Below are 24,176 nucleotides of genomic sequence, written 5' to 3'. Positions count from 1 at the left end.
GGAAAACACAACTAAATGTATGATTTTTTTTTTTTTTGTTATTTACAACTAGCGCCCAACTCCAACAAGTTTTTTCCAATAAATCTATGCGTCACCAACGCATAACTGTGTCTGAATCATTTGTTAACGTCCTTTCCATACTTATAATCAGATCCTTTATAAGGAAACCTTTAGTATCTTGATCCTTTATAACGGTAAAAATAGACGTACTGCTACTAGAAATTTTATTGGACCCGAAAATGTTTCCGAATTTCCTCAGTGTGTGCAGACCACTTTTCCAATAGTGCATGTTTCCAGTGATAATTTATGCTTTCGAAACGAGTGACTCAGCGGGCGATGGAGTCCTGTGCTTGGAGTATCTCTACGTGAAATGAGGAGATCCGTAGAAGTACCAACATAGCTGATGGAGATTCGATGAACGTGGGATCCTAAAGTGCTGGAGTGATTAACTCGCACTGAAAAGCGCAGTCATTATATAAAAGCAGCATGGAAACTACGAACAAACGTTCGAAACTGCACACACATAGATGCACCGATAAGGCCTAAATCTAGTACCCCTGACTAAAATCCTGCGATAATAGCTTTGGGTCCTAGTCGGTTCGTGCATTTCTATGAGTATGCTGCCGTCTCCAACGGTTGTTCGTAGTTTCCATTCTGCTTTAATGTATTTACAGTAGCGCACTGGTTGGTAGACCTAATCAGGTGGATGTACGCCATTAAAGGAGTCGCAGGGAGTCGCTGAACAAAAGCGGCACAAAACCATAGCGAGTAGAGAACCCTACATAAGGCTGCCAATCCACCGGAGCGGAGCGAGGCAGCGGAGCCGAGAAAAGGAGAAATATAAACCAATAGGATTGCACAAAATCTCCGCTGCTCTTAAGTGAACCAGACACGGTACGCAACTGCGCTCCGCATTAGTCCGTTTCTCGGCTCCGCTGCCTCGCTTCGCTCCGGTGGACAGGCAGCCTAAGGCCCACATCCAGCAGTGGACGTCCTGTGGTAGACACTTACGGTACTTTCCTAGGTACACATTGTTTAATATTTTGTGTTCATGCAAAACAGCACCATGCGAAAGAACTCCTATGGCGTTTCTCAATAACACAGACGGGTTTTATCTTGCGGGCTTCGGTTGTGGCTTGTTACCATCCTATCGATAAGAACGTGCTGCCAAGCGATTAGGGGTTTAGGGGTATGAGTTTAATACAACTGCCATAACCCTACCTACACGATTACACTCTGGTGGAATACAAACAAAACGCATAAAACCACTGCCTAAACTAAAATTGTTCTTTAACTTTTTTTTTTCTGTTAGGTACCTAGGTAGGTAGGTACATTTGATACAAACTGTTAGCAGTTTGTAACTAACTAAAATACGCCTCTAGATATAGTAGCCAATGTAGACCAACGAGTCTATCCAAAGGATTAATTTACTACGTTTCTGTTATCTTACCCGTAACGTAATCCTTACCCGAACAAATTATAAATAATACCAAAGTTTTAAAACAGTTTCCAAAAAAGATAAGAGGTTATAAATTCAACGCGCATTTTTATACTTATAAACACACCGTTTATAAGTAGTTTAGTTAAGCATTTTTTCGAAAACAAAATTATTTATTTCAGTTCGCATATACCTAATTGTTTTATTTACTAAATGTAGTAGCATAGTTCAAATTATATAGGTAATATAAAATATATAAATCACTTTTTCTTTCGTATGGTTAGAAAGAATTAAAATTTTGTTTAGATTAACAATTACTACAATACTAGTATAATAAGTAATAATATACTGGACCGTAGTTACCTATATCAAGTTTAGTAATCAATCAGTATAACAGGACAAAAGCAACATTGAAGGCATACTAATTATCTAGAAAATCAAGAAATATCTACCTACGTTCAAGAAATAACGACAGTTATTTACATCTCTACATTTGGAACATTCTCTTGAATAACTTTTTAGACTTAATAAAAAGACGGAATAACATACCCAGTTGAAGAAGTTCTTCATGTAGGTAGCACAACTGTCCATGAAATCACATCAAACTTAGTAAATAAACACGCTAGACGCAACAAAGAATAACAAGAACTGAAATCTGGTTTGGTTTCCTGATACCGCTAAACGCGACACTTTATGTACCAAAATTGTATCTTTTAGTCACATTCAAATTGAATCTTAGAAGTTATAAAGCTGGTCGTATTATTATTATAATACCTAAGTATAGTTCGTTCGATCGTTTCGTGTCGTTCAACCGGTAAAGCAAGGCGCGGTACCTGCCTGAGACCCGTCGTTTTGTGGACTGTCCAATCACTAAAGCTGTTGTATTTTGTACTAGTGTGCAGGTCTCGGCGGCTAGCACGTGTATTTACAGCTTGTTTGTGTGTGTGAGAGGTGAGAAGGTTTTCAGAACGCAAGAGTGCTGTGTTGCCATTTCTTAATTGATGATGATTACGTTACTTGTAATAAATGTAATATAATTTAATCACTTGTGTACTGTGCTTAGTAAATAAATAAATGATTTTATTTTATTTTCATCAAATTTTGTAACACGGTTCCTCAATGTTTCATAATACTATAGGGTATAGAATGACGAACTAAAGAAGCCAACCGTTACGCAGAGTGTTCTTCAGTTATGAATGTTTCAAATGTTAGCTGGAAAATATAATATAGCAATAACAGAGTATTCAATGATTACGTTAAACTTCACTACCATAGTTTTGTACGTGTTTTGTACCTATGTAAGATGCAAGTAAGTCACGTTACGTAATTGATATGAAACCAGATCAAAATGCAGTATATCAAGGCTTTTGTTTTAACAAAGAGCGCCATCTTACATTACGATTTGCTAGAATTGGAACTAGATGGCGCTTATTCATACTATATAAATCGTAGTTAACTTTCACGCGATTGAATAAGTAAAAGTAAGAAGAAAATCTCACACTTGACACGTTGTTCCTCCTTTAACATTCATACTATTTCTTTCTTATTTCACCCATTTAATCCCCTTAAAAGTAGAGTTTAAAATAAATACTTCTCTGGAGTGCTCCAAATTTCAGTCGTTTAGCAGTCTTTTATAGTTATAGATTGTTAGACTCTAGCATCACAAAATAGATAAAAACGATTCGTGTTTTACTTTTTTGCACAGGTAGTTTAGGCATGCCGCTGGATACAATAAAGTAACCCCCCAGATTTTAAGCACGGCAACAGGGAAATTGAGGAGTTACCCCGTTTTATATTACACTTATATTTATTTGTCCGGTTTACAATGTTTGTCATTGAAGATAAAATTAAAATAAAAAAATAACACTAAGTAAAATCGAGAAAGTCTTCAAAAACCCCCGCAGCCAGGCAGAGTGCTTAAGATGCGAGCAGAATTGCACCTTTTAATGGCCAACTAATTAAACTGCTGGCTGAAACTGTTTGGACATTATTTTCACCCATTTCCTACTGGAGATTAACATTTTGTCCTTTCCCCGTGGAGAAAAAGTCTCCGTGCAGTTACTCAGCCCTTCAGAAACAAAAAAGAAGAAGAATAGCCTTCTTACGAAAAAAGAGAAGCTGCTAAGTGAAAAGTCTTGTCTAAGTTACCTACTCTTTTGCAGTTTGCAGCGACCCTGCTTTCGGAGTCCAAGGCCGTGGGTTCGATTCCCACAACTGGAAAATGTTTGTGTGATGAGCATGAATGTTTTTCAGTGTCTGGGTGTTTATATGTATATTATAAATATTTATGTACTTATATTACTTATTAATAAAAAATATTCATCAGTCATCTTAGTACCCATAACACAAGCTACGCTTAAATTGGGGCTAGATGGCGTATTGTCGTAGTATATTTATTTATTTATATCTTTTTGTGGAACGCTAACCAACCAACTTTAATTCATCGAGCTGTTACTTGTTAGACCCTCCCATAGCCGACTACAATAATCTATGCTTTTTAAGACATAAGCCTGGTAAAGTTTAAGCAGAGCTAAGTCCCGGCGTAAAGCACAGGCGTTCACCCTGTTTCGTAATTACTCATGCGGATACACTCTGGAAGGTGGGCTCTAAAGGAGTTAGGACTCTATTACAGATAATAAATATGATTCTGTTTTAATGTTAAACTTGGCGGTAATTGGTGCCACTAATTTAAATAAATATACTACGACCTGTATGGTCGTAGTATATTTACACATCGCCATCTAGCCCCAAAGTAAGCGTAGCTTGTGTTAGAATTAGAGATTAGTCATCTTAGAAGATACCCACATCTTCTAAGATCACTAATGAATATTTTTATGAACCAATTCATGTTCATCACACATGATTTAGTTGTCGGAATGCCACCAACCCCCTGGCAGGGTTCCTGCCCACTTTAGGCTTAGGTGTGAAGTTGGTTGACAAGACTTAACGGTCCTAATGATTTAGTTCACTCTAAGTTATAAGATCTCTAGAAGTCAAGCTTTAAAATAAATGCACAAAATAAAAGTACTAACTTAAAAAAAAAATTAAGACTAAAGAAAAGACTTGACGGAAAAGTCAGAGGTAATTCGCCGTACAGCCATGTCTTCAGTGTCTATTATTCATATCTTATTTTTATTGTAAGTCATAAAGCCATGTCAGACTCTAAATTCTGCTAATAAATACACGGCTATTATTTTAAACTTACTTTACAAATTGGATTTAGCATGCCGACTCATGGCCAAAAGTTCAGTCCAGTTTAAAATCGATTATAAATAAGATTGCGTCGAGCCACTAGGCGAATGACGTCGCAGAGGTGAAAACCACAGGTCACAACTCTAAGTTGTCGATAATCCTTTAAACATGATGTGATGCACGTTGGGAAGGAATTGTGATAAAAGAACTTGAATTTTTTTTTATTAATCTATGGAGTTACTGCAAAAAATATATCATTCTTGACCACATTTTATTCTAAATGATTTTTCTCAATAGAAATAAATGGCAAAATGGCCTTTACATTTCGTACCTTTTTTATTTTAATAATAAAAAATACTTTTTTTGATAATGGACATTACTGAGTTTTTTACCTAGTGGTCTTATTGAAGTCAGAAATAAGACACGAGCGAGTGGAAGGACCGTTTCTTCTCGCCACTTACCACTTTGATCTTTGCCAAAAAACCGTCTTGAGCAAACGGTGACGAGTCGAGGCGAGTGACCTCTCTTCACTCTTGCACTCGCCACCACCCGCCTTCAATGTAACAGCGAGTGTACGGAGGAAGCATAACGAAAATCATCTGTGATTCCATTTTAGAAAAACTTTTTAATGCACTATAGATTAGTGGCCTGGTAAATAGGAACTACTAAGTTACGTTTAAAAAGTATCTTCTTATTTTTGATGTTAAATACTAAAATACCCTGTCTCAATAAAATATTGTAACAATAAATCATTGCGATTAGACCTAAAAAAAAAATGTGTGCTAAAAATTTGCTTTGTCTGTCAAATGGATGGACCGATTTATATTAAATGATATATGTATAGTGTGTGTGTTGTATATTAAATGATATATGTAGTACCTGCATATTCTTGGATAGGTTCATTTGACAGATAATAATCCTCAATACGATTGCAACCGTATTTGTACTTGTTTACTTAAACAGTTTTATCTTGTGGATTTGTAAAGCAAGTTCCCAGATGTGCTTGGTCATAAGTACCTATGTTTTATAAGTTGGAAGTTGAAACCCAAAATTTCCTTTACTTTAGTAAAGTAAGCTTTTTTTAATTTAAAAGTTTATGATACAATTGTTTGTTGCTCTTCCTTTAAATTGCAGATGAAGAGTCAAGCAGACATTATTTTATGTGGTAAATTAAAACACACTTAAATTTCGTATTAGAACAATGCCTGCTTGACATTTTGATTTACTAGAACTGTGTAGAGCTATCACAGGTCATACCTAACTACATTATTTATCTTAAAGCAGCCTAATAAGGTTTCACCAAAACAATGTATGAACCTTTATAATTAACTTTCATAGTCCCTGATAAAAAATCCCAAAAAATGAGATTAATATTCTTCAATCAACTCTCAAGTCTCTATGTTAAAAGATTTAACTGCTTCATCCAGAAAAAAGGGTCCCAATTTCCTGCAAATATTAATTTAAACTCAGAAAAGTAAAAAGTACATGTTAATCAAAATAAGTGATAAGAAGGTACTTAATAAGAACCTACCTCTTGGTTATTTATAACTTTAAAATACTCAATAGATATAAGTAATCGAAGCATTAATTAGTACAAAAATAAATAAAAGAACTATGTTAATGTTTTAGGTTCATTTTATTTTCAATAACATAAAAATGTTATGTTTCCCATTTTATACATTTCAAAATTAATTATGGTGAATACCAACCTGAATAAACATGATTGTGGTAAGTTGAAGTTTACTACTATAGTACAGTTTGGCTTTTATGAACTTGAAATCTTTGTATGCTTATTTAGAATTCTTCCTTCACTTATTTCCAAATGCAGTTTCTTAATTTTGCATGAGCATTAAATCTACTTGACAGCGGCTCATTACAATAATCAACAAAATAATTAACTCTTTTGGATGAATCATACATTTGGATTTTTGTCTAATGATCATGTGATATGCTATACATTTTTATGATATTTTCCATTTTATATAAACAAATTTAATTTTACCCTACCGAGGTATAATTTATAAAAAAGTATTTATTTGGTCGCACAAAAATCTATTATCTGATGATCCATCCAATAGGAATATTAACTACAATAAGTAGAACTAGCTAACTGGAATTGAAGGTCCCTTAAAAGTATGTATTTTAAAGTTAAAAGCTGTGATCAACTAGACAGATTAACTTTGCTGTGTACAAGTTTATATTAGGTTCACGAGAAGTATACTTCTGCTTGAATAATTGACCACTGCTTTATTTAGACTTATTTTATTGTTTTCATAATAGTTCGACTAACTCTAAAGAGGCGTCATAATCATAGCATGAAGTAAAGATGCACAATTCACCATTTTTTTTTTACAAAAGTTAGTGAGAAGTTTTACATACAACTCTTAAGTTACAGATTTATTAATAATCTGCTCTTTAACATTTTAGGAATAAGTTATGACAGTAATTTCTTTGTTCTAACATCCAACAGAAAGAGAATCTTCTACAAAGAAGCTTTTTTTTAAAACTATCTCTTTCTTTTGGTCACAACTCGAAAAGATTTGAGGGTTAGAAATTATTTTATGGGAACTTAATTCCATTTAGATTTCTTTAACATTTTAAATTAATTCTTGCTGCAAATAATATAAAAAAAAAAAATTATGTTATCATTTAATTAAAAAAAATACAATAAAAACCAAACATTTGAAAATATGTGAAACTTGATATTTTCAATACAATGCTCATCATAATTTTCTCATTATTTATCAGTTATTCAACAGTTAATAGAATTATATTATATATATATATATATATATTTATATAACATCTACAGATAATTATATATGTATCTATTATTATTGCTTTCAATCATGAATCACCAGTAAGGTTTGGAATAATAATTATAATGTTGAATCAGGATGAGCAGAGATAGAGAAAATGAATTTTTACAGTTTAAGATTTCGGAATTAAAATGAACTGGCGTTTCAGAGTACAGAATAAGTCGATTAAGAAGTTAATAAATAGCCTTCCTTAAGTTAAAAAGTTAAGAAAAATCCTTTAAGTTACAAAGATATTGAAAAGATATCATTATTTTTTTTCTAAATAGTATAAAGTAAATTGAAAGAGTTAACTAAGAGAAGAAGAAATAAGAGGAAAGATTTATGTTTTCAGTCAAACTTCAATCATTATTCTAGTATTGGACTATAAGTATATTTTCTTCTATAAACTTGTTATATATTATGACTAAATCTCAATTTTAAGTACATCTGCACTCTGAACGCATGAAGACAAATTTATGTATATTATGGTATTTGTAATTTGTATGTACATGTAAAACCATGTGTAGATTTTTAATTTAGTAATACTACACTAAAACTGGCCATCATATAAGTATCTGCCATGTTCTCCTAAATATAACTAGATAATATAATATACTTAACTATTTTCTTATTTACAAATAATACAGTTCATTACTCTTTTTAGAAATTAAAATATATTTCTATCATTCTTCGATTCACATAACGCAAAATAATTTAACAGAGTTCAATTTTGCTCTCACATTTACAATATAGTTACGTAACAACTAGTTTGCTACAGGAGGTTTGTTGATTTGAAACAACTCATTTAGAATATATCACCCAAAAAGCGAGTAACGCAATACTCACGTATCCTACGCCTTATCATTTAAAAATGCAGAATATGCGAAAACGTCAAGGAATATTTTACAATAAACGGCAATTGAACGTTATAGTTCACTCGCATTTAATAGGAACTATAAGATTCATGATGCCTCTCGCGACCGTCGCATCGCTCTAAATGCTATATGTACAGTCGTTGCGACGTCCTCATCTACTCCACCAAAATAACAAATATCAATAAAATAAACTCTTTTATTTACACTTGGTGAACTATTCACAAATATGGACACAAATCAAAAACTTTTATCGATGATAATAATATCAAACCGAATAAGAAGTTCAATTTAACACGATATTAATTTTAATTTGTGTTACAGTTTAAACTAGAGTTTAGAATATAGGGAGCTTAGGTGCGCCACCGTGTGTGCGGCGGTGCGAGGAACTATACATGCACGACACCGCATGCATGCCAGGCGCGGTCCACGCCTCGCCTTAATACAATATTACCTAAAATATTATATCGACTAAATTTTCTCCTGTGCCGTTGTTTCAACAAGACACATGATGTGACTTCATTGACTGCCGCAATTTTTACACAGATATCAATTTTGGGAGATTCTGTTAGAACTAAATTCAGAATAATTCGTCATCTGTGCTAATTCTGCGGCATTCAATATTGTCACTTTGGAGAAGGAACTAAAATCTAGTATCACAATGTCGGGCTCCACTTGTATGAAGAGCTGGATTTTCGCCGTACACGGCAAACCACTCACGGAAGCTGAATGACTAAATGAGATCGCATCACCTCACGTTAGTTCTCAATCTGATGGAGTGTGTAAACCCCACCAGTCACATGCGTTTGCTCATTCAAATAGGGCTAAGAGATCATCAGACGAAGGCGCTCTTGGCGGATGTGATCCTGCCGAAGACGAAGATGAAGGCGGCGTCGCTAGAAGTTCACCAAGCGCAGGCGCATCCAAATACGAGAGCAGCTCCATCGGGTCTACGTTTGTCTCCGGGAGGAGCTGTAATAATAAAATTTAAAGTTTTAACTTAAAAATAGGTTAGTTCTTTTAAAAAAAATATACTTAGTTTTGCAGATATTTTAATCAAGCAAAAAATTAAAAAAAAAAAAAAAAAAAACTTACATTAAGATTATCGGTGCCCTCGCCGTCAATGACGGCTGCTGGATCAAAGTTGAGATCGGCGGGAATGTCGACATCTGTAAGAGGAAGGTGGTCGACAGACGGCGGTCCTGGCGTGTGACTTGAGCCAGGGGTATGCGCTCCGCCGCCTCCGCCCGGAGTGTGTGCGGACCCCGGTGTATGTGGCGTGTGAGGTGTGTGCGGCATCTGTAACCAGGTATACTATAAAGAGATTTCTGTAAATAACATTCAATGTCAACATAGTTTTGAAATATTTCGATTTATTTTATTTGAATGTTTGAATTATTTTATTATTTAATTACTAAGCAGCATCTTTTTAATTCTTTCAACCATTTCTTATCTATTGATATGATGTTGGTAATTTCCGCGATATTGAATTATTGAAATATTGAAATATTGAATACACTACAAACCTGCTCATTAAGACTTTTTTCCATCGCGTTGAGTGGATCCAAGGAGTTGACACTCTCATTTAGATGAGAAAGAGGACCATTTCCTGCATATTCGTTGCTGCCCGGTCCATTGCTCATGCCGAAATCATAACTTTGATTACTTGATCCAGAGTTTCTATTTTGTCCCCCTTGGTTATACGATGAAATCATGGATCCGCTTGCAATTGTGTTCATATCAGGCGGTAAATAAGGTGATAGGGCCTGATTCATATCCCAGTTGTTCATTGTTGGCATGTTCATAGAACCCGGTGATACAGCCTTCCCTCTTTTTCCAGTACCGTCGTTGCTATCGTCTTCCTGCTGTAGAAATCAGCATTGTTATTACATGAAAATATATGCCTTCGTTTAAATAATTGATTGTGGGTTAACTAATATATTTATTAAGCTTAAGATAAAAAACGTACACAGTTGTAATATAAGGTTTTCAAGGACAGACCTAGATTATTATAAGTGATGCATAGTCATCCGTGATTATGTAAAAGGATATTCTAATTAACTTATTTTTTTGGTTTACCTTGATGCCAGTATTTGTAGGAATCTTAGTTGCTTTCCAATTTGCCCCACTATCGATAGTTACTTCATCTACATCGGAGGTATTCAAGGTATTTAGGATACCCCACATGTATTGGTCTACTTCTAAGCCTTCCAATTGCGCTGGTTTACTGTAATATAAACGAAAACTTATTAACAACTCACCACTTCATATTATTTAGTTTGTGTTTTATGGAAATAATTACTTACTTGCATACTGGACATCGCCACGACCCTCTCTCGCAATTAAGTTGCAAGTACGATTCCAAGTCAAAACATTGTATATGCTTGCATTCATGGCCCCGCGCAGGTAATGTTATCTTCTTGAATGTTATAGGACATTTTAATGATACTTTAAGCGCCGTTTGTTCTACACTGTCTCTATCGCTAGGCATGTTAGGGTTATTGTTAGGATTAGCTGGCGCCTGATTAAAGTTCATTTTAATCTTCGCAATGCAATGGTCTGCTGTGAGAAGACGTTTCCGTAGTAATCCTTGCAATACACTCCTCACGCTCGGTCGGTGTACTAGTTGCAGAACGAATAGATGTGACTAGAAAACGAAAAACATACTATGTTAATAAAGTCATTTCAACAAATTATACAAAATGTATAACACTTGCTTTTTTATGGCTATTTAGATGAATAGAAATGAGTAAATGCTTACACAACAACAAGCAGAGACGGTGATTTGTATTGTATTCCTGCCAGGTTGACACACTTCTTTCAGGTACAAAGGTTTGTGTGATGTTTTGTTTTCACCTCTATCAATAATTAAAGGTGTTGCATTTACTGACACCTGAACACTTGCTGGCCAGTTAGTATTCATTTGTCGATCTTCGTGATGAAAGCATTTTAGTTGTAACTCAAGATCCGATCTATAAAATGAAACAAAAATTTAAATTAGTATTGTAATCTTAGTACAAAAAACCCTAATTACAAATTATTAAAATGATATAAGTACCTCCATATTAACGTTGAATGGACTGTTGGTTTTAATTGGAATACATGGTTGCTAACTGCTAAATTATGTTCTAATCTAAAAGGTGGTAGTATAATACCATCTCTTACAGGGAATGTTAACCGGAGCTCGTCATCTGAAAGTAAAATTATATATATTAGCTTAATTTCTTGAATTATGGTTATATTACAATTTGTATATCGATTATTACAAAATAACTCACTCTGCATGCTCATCGGTGGTTTGAGCTCGTTAAAGTGAGGTTTGACATCTGCGTTTGGGCTGATGTACGGAGGCATACTACTCGCTGGCGTGAGTGGCGGCGTAGGATTTCCTGGTACAGGGCTGTGTTGATAGCTCATGTTTGACCGCATCGCAACTTCCTGCGCGAATTGTCCACCATACTGTCCAGCATATTGCGCATTTCCTGCTTGATGCTGGGGAAACTGATTAGTTACGCCGCCATTAAAATACTGCCCCTGATTTGAATAAGGTGGCGTTGATTGCCTCATACTTCCTCTCATTCCACCACCGAAGTTTCCACTTGGACCGAGTGCTTGCTGTGGTGGGTATTGAGCTTGGAACCCAGGTCTCCCACCATAACCCGACGGATATTGTCCAGGGCCGGGACCAAAATTAGGTTGCCCAGTCATGTACTGAGTTTTCCTAGATCCCATAAGCATTGTTCCCGATGGATAAGGCGTGTGTCGCCTTTGGTGGTATCCTGGTCCCATTTTGGCCGATCCGCCCATTTGACCAGGTCCCATTTGCGAGGACATCATATTAGCGTGCATTCCCATATTTGCCATCTGAGCCATTGGATTCATGCCATTCATTGCATTTCCCATCTGGCCCATACCAGTCATTCCGTTCATGCCGCCATTACCGCCCATTCCCATTCCCGTCAAAGCGGGATTATGGCTGCGCTGCTGACTGTAGCCATTCATCGCACTATACTGCGGGTTTCCCATAGTCATGTTGTTTTGCATCTGAAAAATACAAGTTGGTTTGAAATGTTCTGCTTGATGTCCGTTGGGAGAGAACCGTTGTGTTTTTGAGCTGATAAATTAACTCATAACAATATCTTGTGAACAAAACTCACCTGCGAGAAGGGCTGCGAGTCCTGCATCGCGGCCGTGGTGGCCGCGGCGACCATTGCGGCGGTGGCGCCGAACTGCCCGTTCTCGCCCCCGCCGCTCATCGCGCCCGGACCGCCGGCGCACCCATAGCCGCTGCAGACAATTTACATTGTTAACTTCACGAAACCAATAAGGACTAACAGTTTGTTATGACCTTTGTTTCGAGTTAGGAATTTGAAGTTGGACTACTGCGAATTCTTTCCCCAAAGATCACATTCAGACCTGATGATCACTATTATATGATAATATTTTGTTAGAGCCCCCATCCAACTACTAATGATGATGTTAGTTGTGAATTATTCTTAAATTAGTATTTTGTAGTTATCTCATATTCAGGGTATACTGGCATTATTAGAGAATGATTAGTTAAATTATATTTCACTTGTGTCATAAAATTAAAATCCGCAATTGAAATATCGAATGCGCGAAGTGATGAATATCTAATGCAGTATTTTTCATTAAAATCGTAATATTTTGTTTTTTAATAATTCGCAATTAAATACTTTAACTAATCACTTGAGCGTTATATTATTATACGTACGATATTATGAGTTTCTATTACATTGCAAGTGGCCTTGCATAGTCTTACATTTTACATTCCTCACGTTAACGCATCGATTATTAATAAACGCAGACTCGATATTCAACCCAAATTTTATCGCCGCAAGATCTTTTTTTAATGTGCGCAGAGATTTTATTATTTTGAACAATGAGAAAAAAATCAATATGGTCGTATAGTGTGTGACGCGTTGTTACCCCTGTGTTTCACTCGGGATGTGTTTGATTTTTTGTATGGCGCCGGAGTGGGAGAGCATTTCATGTGAACTGCTTTTGGGGCGAATTCCCGAGCCTTCCCGGAGCCCTTCTTAATAATTCCCATTCGACAAATGCCCGACAAACACTCGCACGGGCTCATTGTTACGTGCGCTTCTGTAGTAGTGCAACAATGTGCGACTATTGTATTATGGCATATTTTTAATGCATACAGACTCACACAAAAATAATATGGGAACTTAATTTAGCTCATGTTAGTTGATACAGTAAAAGATTTAATGTTTTGTTTGAAATCTATACTATTGATCAGACGTATGACTTTTATTTTGATCTCGTTACCTGCATATCGACTACAGTAGTCGTTGTAATAAAAATATTTTCTCTGATATGCTTACAAAGATTCCACCCGTTAGTGCCAGTTAGTATGAGCGGTAAAGCAAGTAACATAAGAATTGATTGCATACTCTTGACACTATGAAAACCCTTGCCTACTTTTGGTTTAAAACAATAAATAACTAGTAAAAACAATATAATGTCTACAAACTGTAATTTGTTAGTTTTAAACGATGCCGCTTTTGAATACTCGTAAATAAATAGCTTAACAGACACTTAGTAGCGTCGACAGCCAATAAACACAAGTCAACAACGCTCAACTCGTCGCGCCGCTATACAATACGTCCACACAGCAGATGATTTACAAGGGTCCTTTCTTAGGTAAACTCGGCCCGACCTACACTTCTTTTTATAGATTTGTCTGAGACTTTTTTCCTTTTGCCGATCACAGAGCACGACAGACAAAAAATCAAGAGTATTCTGCATCCTGGTTGTTTTTTTTTGTAAAAGAGGTACCACATCCGAATAATCACTTACGCTCTGTTCAAAATATTTTGGGTTTTCAAAGCAAGCGGTGGGTAAAGGCATTTCTTTTGAGACAATTCGTGGAATACTCCTTAACAAAGAAGGTTTTGAGCGATGTAGGTACGTGGATGTGCGACCAAATGTCTACGTTTACTTGTATAAACCAGTAAAATTTTGTGCCTTCACGTTTAATTTTAAAATTATATTTGATGTTAGGAATGTAAGTATTATTCATTTTATATTATTTCAAATAGGTTAGGGAAATATCCATTTAAAATGAAACTTCCGAATAAATCAATGTGAATGACTATGCCGCTATTTTGAGAAGCTGGAAGGTGTTTGGCATACTATTGAGAGATGAGCGAGTAACGTGTTGGTATTTTGATACATAGGCTGCAGTTAATTTTAGATAGTTGCGCAGACGTGGTGAATTCTTAGCTAATTGGCAGGAGAGATAATCACGTGTTGAAATCAATTAAAAAAGTATCCGTTAGTAGTTACTTACTACACTCTACACGACTATTATTTATATGTAGTTACAAGATTCATTTAAGAATTTGATTATAGATTCACTTAGGGAAATGTAATAATTGGATTTGTTCTCTGCACGCTTGTTTGTCCATTTAATTAATTATTTATTAATAAGTATGATAAGAAATGATGATGAAGTAACCTCAAATACATACTGTATCAAAATATGAAATAAATATTAATATAGGTAAGTGGGCGCATGTGACTAAAAATCCAAGCTATATTTATGGCCTTATATCTTTACAAAGTATTTCCTTTATAGATATTTATCTGGTAAACTATTAATTCATAATATATAATTATATTTGTTACAAGTGATTTAATTTTTTTTTCTTGATATTCGAATTGCTTTATGGTTTATAAGAAAGTCTAAGAAAGAAAGTCTTTGCTAAGAAAGTCTTTACCTAGGCAAAGAATGTTCATTGAGTTTTTTCGTGAAAAACCGTCATTTCGGCAATCTTTTTACCCAGTCAAGGTAAATTTACTATTAGTATTCGTCATTCGTTCATTTTCTATTGGAAAACAGTCAAGCGAAAGTCGAAAACTAGTTTTTTTTTGCATTTTAATGTTGCGTGTTTATAGTTTGTAATTGATACTTGTTTACAATTTGTTGTAAACTTCGATATGGTGTTAAGTAACGTAATATAACTAAGCCTCGTATAGATTATTATCGATGTAGCGTGAAGCCCTGGCGTGTTTCACCCCTAAGTTAGACGACAGTTGGTCACCCCCATTTAAATGCTACTTCAAAATTGTGGCTTGTGCGCACATTGCTGACATGTAATTGTATTACCTTTTCCATTAATGGAATCAATACCAAATGTTCCGGAAACTTGAACTAATATGTTTGAGTTCAAATATTCGAAAGGATTACTTTGCGAGTTTAAATATTTAAAAGTTATCGATACATCAGTGATAAAATTGATTGTTTGAAACTCCTAATAAAAATGCTCATTATGTGATCTGCATTTGTATAATTGTGTTTTCGGTAATTGTTTCTATAAGTTTACTCTACGAAAGTAATAATTTAAGTTATTGAATCGATTTTTATCTTGTTCTCTTCAATTGACGCCTGTGTCGGGTGAGCGAATGAATCATGCTTCAAGGAGCAAATTCCGGGGGTTACAAATGGAGGCGAGCGTTCTGGGGTGAATACGACACAATGAGCGGGAAGGGTCGACCGGCCCGAGTCGCCCGCTTAGGGTAAGTGGGCCCGTTCACGTCAATATGGGGCTTTATTACGACATTGCGATAACAATTTGTATTTTGTTTTTCCTTATATTTTTAATTTAACATATTTCAATTATGTTATCGGATTTATTATTTGTTTCGCGGTTAAGATTGTGATAGTTAATAAATATAGTACCTAAATGTAGATCTGTTTTACCGCATTATTCAGTAGGTGCCAATGCTATCGTGTGTGATGTTAACCACGGCGAGTCAGTACATCCGCCCCCCGACTTCTCGGTTCAAACTGACATTTCTTTCCCACGGCTACCTACTTAACTGTGCTCGGTTACATATCAATGATTTTTTGAAATTCAAACGTTACGTAGGTACATTAAAAATGTATTTCTCATTCGCAATTTTGATAGATGTCAATTTCTTAATTATTGTTGACACGTTTGTTACCGAATACCAAATTAGAATAATTTTAAAACACGCAATTCAATGTTTTTTTGAATCTGTTTTTGAAATAATAATATCCTTTGTACCCATAGCATTATTATAAACGTTAAAACTATCGGTTCATGCGTACCTATTCAGTATAGGTTTTTTTAATCTATTTTATCGTTATCTATTCAAAATAGTTACACGTTGCTCTAATTTGTGTTATTGATAAAATAATAACGAATATGCAAAAGCAGTAAAATTGGTTTAATGAGCCTTTAACTATTCGATGCGCCCAGTGTGTTAATGTATTGTTTGTTTGTGTTTATTGTAAGAGCTAAAGTGCAGTCACCGCTTGCATTCCCATCCCGCGCTAGTGTGAGTGTCGGTAGCTCTGTGTGCGTGACTTGGTTGTAGTGTGCGGCGATGTTTGCCTGTGAGCGTGCGCTGGGTGCCCAAAGCGTTTGTGCGTGTGAATGGAAGAGCACATTTTCATTTCTTTCATTATTATTGCAGTGATGTGCATCGCGCGCTTAATGTCGTTACATTTATGAGGTGCAACTTAACCCTTCGATTAGTTGGCGATTCCGAACAAATAATTAATTAAATATATTCATAATTAAATGCTCACTTCTGTTCAATTATAAGTTATTTTTCCCTAACTTTGTATTGTTTGATGTGAAGTTTTATGCTCAGCTGCTCTATTTTACTTACGTAATTTTTTATTTTATGGCTTGTTAACAATGATAAAGTAAGCAATGGTAAGCGAGTCACGTTTCAGCGTTTTGTTCAAATGTAAACAAACTTGTTCCGGATAAGATAAAACATTCTATGTAGGTACCTACCCGGTAAATAAGCAGTTTCGGTGTCGGTACGTTTAACAAATCTGATAACAATTAATGTAACGTTGCTACGTAATATAATCATTTTGATACTTATCTCTATTATTATCTACTGGTAATCCTTTTATACAATGTCAGCGTAACTAAATATTTTCTGATATTGCCGAAAAATATAAAAATAATGATAACATAATAATAATATAATAATGCCTACATCAAATTTAATTTATCCACGATAAAAATAGTTAAGGTACCTAAACCTACCTTAACTATTTATTTTCGTAATCTGTATGCAGTCTTATGCAAAGTTTTAAAAATTGTTTCTAACAATAACAATTACAATTACAACACATATATAGCAAAATGCAATATGTTACATTTTACCGATTTCATATACGAAAAAACAACAATGTTATAATAATATTGTTGATCTACTCTTTAAATTTACTATGTAAACGGGCGTGAGAGTTAAATTTGTAGTATAAAAATAATTATCTTATCAAATAGGTTGAAGCATCCGATAGCATTTAAACTGTACTAACGATTACAGGATACTTTTGTAATCTATGGTATTAAAACTGACAAGTTATTTAATCTGTATTTTAATTTTATAAAGTACTCACCTTGGCGCGTTTACTCTGTAGCCTATGGTATCTTGTAGGATATGATGCCTTTCAGAGTCGGGAGCGTGTGCTCCCGCGTAGCTTATGGTTGCTCCCGCGTATCCTGCCGTATTACCAGAGTTCGCCGTCCTGTCGATTCAATGCACCTCCTGAAACACGACGCACCTCATTGTAGATAACCTTCACTGGGGCCGTTGTAAGCGATAACAATTTCCAATTTTCTTTTTCCTTTGCATTCGTGTCACTTGCGTCTGAGCGTGTTCAATTGTAATGTTATCGTTCGACGCCTGCTTTCAGACATACTGAACGGCGTAACGTCAACAATCGACGAAACGTTCGCCGTGGCTGGCTCGCAAAAAATGCAACGTCACAACATAATATAAACAGGTAGGTACTAGAATACTTAAATTCAACCATAAAACGATACGTTTATTTGGTGAAGTGACAGGTATAGTTTAATTTTTTTTTATCATGTTATCATTAAAGTAGCATTATATTTTATTTATTCGTTTTATTTAATATTTGCTACACCGATAAACGAGCCGTACCTACTTTGCAACGTTATTCTGACCAGCTGAAGGAAAATTTGCGTAGCCAGACTCTACGACAGTAACCTTCGTAGCACATAATTAATACAGACCGGGCCAATTTATTGCGAATACGTACACCGGAAAAGTTTAAAAAAAATACTACGAAATATTTTTAATAAAAAAAAATTATTTAGTAACTTTTTCTATTATTGATAATTATCACATAAATTCACACACCTTAAAATTTAATTCACTTTAAATCCTTTGTAAGTCATTAGCACTTTAACTTTCGTAATTCTTTCATATCCAGGGTCTTCTGTGAAAATCCAAATTGATAACACTTTGCAATCCTTTTTAGTCACTGCACTGTTTGTGTCTTAAAAATTAAATGTCACTGCACAGTTCAAGAAAACATCCAAATCCAATGGGGGTTTGTGTCTGTCACTATATTCCAGCATTTGATAAATAAAATTATTTGTTATAGTTCATAAACGAATCGGACTCTGCATTCAACGAAACATGATAGACGTGTTGCACGAGTGCCGACGCCGACGTCACTAACATCTAACAACCACACGTTCGACCGTCAAAGGTAACACTGGCTGGCGAACCGGCGACGGTGAGTGAGAGGTTGCGCCGCGGGGCGCTCCCACCCCGCGCGACGTTGCCAGCTCGCGGCGATAAAGTGGCGCACCCCCGCGTCCCCCCACCGTACGTCGACGTCTCGGCATTCTGTATTCGGCCGAGCTCGGGCGCCATCGTCATCAAGTAGACTCCCTGCCCCACCCCGCGTACTCGACGTTTCATTTCACGTAACGGTTCTCAATCGAGCGCGATACTGCAAGCATGATAGTTGCAGTAATCTTTTGCAAAGCGACATTTGTATTGGTTACACTAATTACAATAAGCGAGTAGCGTATTAATTTCCATTTTAATTAAGTTTAACATTATCATCAAGTAAACCTAAAATATCGATACATTCTGAAATAAATTTAAATTATTGCTCTTTCTCTGTCCAATGTGCGGACGCAGTCGGCATTCGGCAAGAGCGTTCGTCTGCGACTGAGTTGGGGCATAATAATTAACAGCGATAAACAATGGCCATGTTGTCCTCTGGTCACTACCTGCGCATGACGATAGAGGACAAGTGACTCGTCCTGCGATGTCCTTGCCACGCCGTCAGCGCTGCATATTTTGCACACATCTTTAAATGACACGGTGATTTGTTGATTGTCCTCATATTTTTGCTCTGATTTAATTTATGTAGATACTTCTAAACTACTTTGATGTAAAATATTATGAGCTCGGCTTGGCAGTATTCGACCCGCCGTCATGGCAAACGGCATGGCGCTCTGATGCCGTCATACCACATCTATACCACTGCATATTTTATTATTTTAAAATTCTCTAATTATTAATATAATTTTTATTGGAAGAAAAATAAGTACTATCTATTAATTTAGAAACCATTTTTTTATGTACCTAACTGAATATTTCTTACGATAGTTTGACGGTTCTGTCTAAATAAGTAAGGAGACAGGCCTAGGAAGAGAAAAGTTGTAATCAAAATTCATGATGCTTCATATTTGCCGGGCGTCTCATGACACCTTAAGGGTGAACCCTTAAATTAATATTATTGAAGCCTCTGAACATTGCGTCATTCCCAAGCTAAAACATTATCTAAACATATAAGAGATGTTTGCTCTCTTTGTATGTTGTATCGACATAAAGGGTGTGGCTTGAAGAGTTTTTTGGGTTAACCACCATTCCTGTTTTCTGACTTCCATGTGGACGTCCGATATTCTTTAGCAGATCATTCTCGCTACACGCTTTCAATTTGTGTAACAATCCCTTCGTAATTCAACACTACTATTTACAAATTTTGAAAGAAAGAAAGAAAAATCGTCTTTATTATCACACATTTGTGTAAAATGTTACATTGGTGTCATTAACTTGTTTAAAATAAAAATGTGTGACAAAGCAGCTGGCTCAGTATAGCTGCATACTCAAAAACGCTGCACTGCTTTTCAGACAGGTTGGATGGTCAAACCAACTTCTTAAAGTCAGCAAAGCATTGCACTCTCTGGTCTCTGGTCTATCTGGTCCTGCAAATGTGTCCGCTCCCTTACCCGCAATAATTTAAGTAAAAAAAATTTATTCCCTTTGAGTTTTCTCTGGCCTGTCATCTTAGTAGAGAGAGATGTGAGACGTTTGGCTGATGCTAGTTGCCACCCTTATGACAAAGGCCACAAAACAATTAAGAGTTTCCGTTAGTTTCCACGTAGAAACCGATTAGGTGTAAGGGTGTAAAATAACTGCCATACCCCTGCCATTCGGCTACCATCTTAGACTGCATCATCACATAACACCAGGTCACATTGCAGTCACGGGCAAACTTGTGGAATATAACAAAAATCTCGCTGTAATACGTGCGCATGAATCGAACTAACGATGAAATCGTTTATTGATACGCTATAATTTTCGACCGGCAGCCCGCCGCCGACTGGAAAGTCAGGAAAGCGAGGCGCACGCGCATTCGTCCGCGTTCCGATGCGCCTCCCCGCACATAATCTAAATCGTAAACAAATCTCTATTTCTAATATTTATTAACGGTCTTTAATATAATGTTACTTTCGTAGTGTACAAGCTCTTAAAAGTTTTGTGCTCGTTTTGTCGAACCGCTTTATATTTTGTGCTATGCTATTCTATTAGGGCCCTATTAATAAACGAGGCATAACGTTGGAATAGTTAAGCAGTGTTTTGACACGCTCTGAGATTCGTAACGATTCCCACGATGAGCTATATGCATTAACTTTCCTGCTGAAACTTTAACGACTTTATTCATGGTAAGAAAAACAATAATACAACCTTATTCACTAAAAAGAAACTGGCATCCTATGAAATTACTGAACCAATATTCCTTGTGCTACCAACTTATTGGATCAGAAGGCTAGATGGAGGAGGGGTATCCTACTAGGACATCAACCATAAAATAAGTACTCGATTTAGAGAATAATTTCAAATAACGTGTTTCAGTTTTCTTTTAAAAACTACCTCATAAATTGACTGTAATGATTAGACATCACATTTAAAAGTGTACTTATTTTTGTATTTTTTTTATGTTACCGTTTAATCCATGAGCCTATTTAAACTTATACGTAAACAGCAGGTGTCATGGTTGTCACCGCGTATTATTTTATGAAAACTGGTTATTTTTCTAAAATTATTGATCCCAGGAATAAGTTGTGGAACAAAATTTTTTCAGCATCATTTACACTCGATTGGCAAAGATATTTTCGACTATGCTTGTATATTTATCCAGAATCAGATTATTATGGCCGAAAGTCTATCTCGCACGCTCAATTATTTGCATATGATTTGCAAGCACAGTAGTACTTTAGTTAGTTGACAAATTCTTAATAAAAGAAAGGGTTTTGATTTGGGTATTTAATATGGTTGACCTATATTACTGAATAACATAAATCATTACAAGATCTTCAATATTTAAACCTGCATTGCAGAGATTTTTTTGGACTTAGTTTTAACAATAAATCTTATATTAATAACAACACCGTATCTATCTATACTTATTTGACGGCCGATTGGCGCAGTTTGCAGCGACCCTGATTTCTGAGTCCAAGGCCGTGGGTTCGATTCCCACAACTGGAAAATGTTTGTGTGATGAGCATGAATGTTTTTCAGTGTCTGGGTGTTTATATGTATATTCTAAGTATTTATGTATATTATTCATAAAAATATTCATCAGTCATCTTAGTACCGATAACACCAGCTACGCTTACTTTGGGTCTAGGTGGCGATGTGTATGGTCGTAGTATATTTATTATTATTTATTTACTTTTAATAAAACTATAACGGTTCGAATTCTGTATATTGAATATATTTTAAAATGTTTTTTTTTGAGGGTGCTCTATAACCGGTACTGAACTTAAAACTGTAATTATTTTTTTATTCATCAGTCTGTCTGTTGGTCTGTCTGTATCTGGGCCGTGCATCACGCTGAAACTAAATGAATGAATGAACTACCCAAATGAAACTGCACGATTTGAGATCATACTACGAGGAAGGCAAAGGTTACTTTTTATTTCGAAATTCAGCTGTCCCTTTGGGAGAGGGGATGAAAGTGTTTGACGATTTTATACCATAACTCCGTCAAATTTTAACCCATTTAAATAATTGTGTGTGTTATACGGGATAGGTTATACCATCAGTTTCGTTTTGCCAAAATTTCGCGTAGATCTGTTGAATATTATTGGATATAGTGGTGAGAATGCCTCAGCGGACTGCAGCAAACCCCTCACTTAAGGCTTAACGATACTGAATACATAAATACATTTAGTTGCCACATTTGTGAGGACTTCAGTGCTAGGACTAAATACAAACTTCTAGAGGGCGCCTATCCATGTACTGCCTTGGGTCAACGTTGCTTACCCAGCGCTATCGACTAATAATATGTAGTTCTGCTGCTAAGCCACACATTATACATGCAGTTTTTAATAGGGAATCCAAAGTTTTTTATACAAGGCAAACACGAGAGTAAGTCTTCGGGACGGGCATTTACGATTGGCAATGTTTACGTGATTACGTGTTGTAAATTACGCGGGCAAAGCCGCAGGGCACATCTAGTCATTGATAAAAACGTGTTTTAATGTCACTATGTAGTCGAACTGCGGTTGTTGAAATCTTATCAAAAACTATGTGACGTTAAAGCGTATCTGATAATGAATTATCCAAATATAAAGCACGTAATATATTTTTGTACTTCGCTCACCTATCATGGAAACAAAAGTGCGATACGTGATCATAAAGTATTTAAGTAAATATATCACTCTGCAGGCAAGTAAAATAATAATCGATGATGAGCTTTTTGTGACTGTTTAACCATGTACAAGTACTGCCATGCTTATTGCTGTGTTCCGCTCTGTAGGGCGTGGTCGCCTGTGTGGCACAGGCACATGAAGTCTACGCCACAGGTACCTCAGGTGTCGGCACAAGGCGACACTTTGTTGGATGTGTTCCTTCCATGCCCAGTAAAGTGTTCCTATGTTTATAGGCCTTGCTTTGTCCAAAAATAGTTCCCATATTGAGTAAACTTGCTAATTTTAAGTCTACCTGGTCAAGATAGTTAAGGTTAATACATCTTCGTAGTAGTAGGTATAAGTAAGTTTAAAAAAACGATTCTATATAATCTTCTATTCCGCTTTCTTGAACTTGGTAAAGTTTATTTCCTGATAAACTTAAATTTTATGCTATGTTACTTCTTGCAATATCTAGGTAGGTTAACCTACCAACTATATTTACGTATCGTACCTATAAATTATTATGCTCCACATGTATAGAACTGTAAAATTGTTTTAGTCGTTACTAGGAACTAACGTATGATAAAGAAGATAACCGTAATTCACGATCAAAGTGTGGAGAGGCAATAATTAAAAAGTTAGTTTTTCATCATGGACTCCGTGATAAATCACAGTGCGCGTGTTTGTTTTACGATCGAGCTATAATCGTCAACTCGTCGGTTTTGCAACGGCCGCGACGAACGCCCGCCCGAGATGCGCAGGAGTCGTAAAAAGCGGATATAGTCAAATATGCATCAGTTATTTTTAGAGCTGATTGGGGTTGACAGTTTTGCCAAATACTGGTTTCATCGATAACTTTTAGTACCTACCTACGCCCGTCGTGACTTTTAACCGATTCCATTAAATAAGGTAAGGTGAGTGATTTTAGTCGATGCTCATCCATCGATAAGAATTCCTAAAAGGTCATCCCTTGCAATTCACCCTTTAATGAAGCACCATATCATAATCATCTACCAGTGATCTCCTCTCACATTAAGAAACATTGATTAAGATAGTGTATCAAATATGGCTTTTAAAGTTTAAAAAACTGGGACCT

At 35.8% G+C, this 24,176-nt stretch overlaps 2 protein-coding genes and 1 long non-coding RNA gene across 4 annotated transcripts in view; 1 reads left to right on the top strand and 2 right to left on the bottom strand.

Moving 5' to 3' along the window:
- LOC120626139 overlaps positions 1-2,289 on the bottom strand; it is a 102,702-nt gene extending 100,413 nt beyond the window's left edge. The window contains exon 1 of the mRNA XM_039893437.1: positions 1,988-2,289. The gene's annotated coding sequence lies outside the window, so the exon portion shown is untranslated. The remainder of the gene's footprint in view (positions 1-1,987) is intronic.
- A 5,149-nt stretch (positions 2,290-7,438) lies between these two features.
- On the bottom strand, positions 7,439-18,756 carry LOC120626271 (zinc finger MIZ domain-containing protein 1). 2 transcript variants are annotated; one of them, XM_039893711.1, is made up of 11 exons: positions 18,501-18,756; positions 17,734-17,882; positions 12,458-12,587; positions 11,579-12,344; positions 11,359-11,491; positions 11,062-11,272; positions 10,607-10,947; positions 10,380-10,527; positions 9,827-10,165; positions 9,396-9,599; positions 7,439-9,272 (listed from the first exon to the last, which is right to left on the bottom strand). In XM_039893711.1, exons 3-11 carry the CDS (start codon positions 12,554-12,556, stop codon positions 9,111-9,113), a joined length of 2,403 nt encoding a protein of 800 aa, XP_039749645.1. In that variant the 5' UTR covers positions 12,557-12,587; positions 17,734-17,882; positions 18,501-18,756; the 3' UTR covers positions 7,439-9,110. The 2 variants fall into 2 exon arrangements, with proteins under 2 accessions (XP_039749645.1, XP_039749646.1); XM_039893712.1 differs by lacking the exon at positions 18,501-18,756 and having other exon boundaries at positions 17,734-17,888.
- Positions 17,799-18,882, top strand: LOC120626272. The gene is made up of 3 exons (XR_005658850.1): positions 17,799-17,929; positions 18,031-18,120; positions 18,748-18,882. It is a non-coding gene; the product is annotated as an uncharacterized LOC120626272 (long non-coding RNA).
- Positions 18,883-24,176: the final 5,294 nt, after the last annotated feature.

The sequence above is a fragment of the Pararge aegeria genome, chromosome 9 (genome assembly GCF_905163445.1).
Source record: "Pararge aegeria chromosome 9, ilParAegt1.1, whole genome shotgun sequence".
Taxonomy (NCBI): domain Eukaryota; kingdom Metazoa; phylum Arthropoda; class Insecta; order Lepidoptera; family Nymphalidae; genus Pararge; species Pararge aegeria.
Note: the sequence above shows the minus strand (reverse complement) of the source record. Positions and strands in the feature narration are given on the sequence as shown.

Excerpts from the sequence above, each read along its gene's own strand:
- LOC120626271 (XM_039893711.1), bottom strand. The coding sequence starts at position 12,556 with ATGAGCGGCGGGGGCGAGAACGGGCAGTTCGGCGCCACCGCCGCAATG. Across the intron at positions 12,345-12,457 it reads ACTCGCAGCCCTTCTCGCAG|ATGCAAAACAACATGACTAT; the intron begins GTGAGTTTTGTT and ends TGTATTTTTCAG. Across the intron at positions 10,166-10,379 it reads CTACAAATACTGGCATCAAG|CAGGAAGACGATAGCAACGA; the intron begins GTAAACCAAAAA and ends TGATTTCTACAG.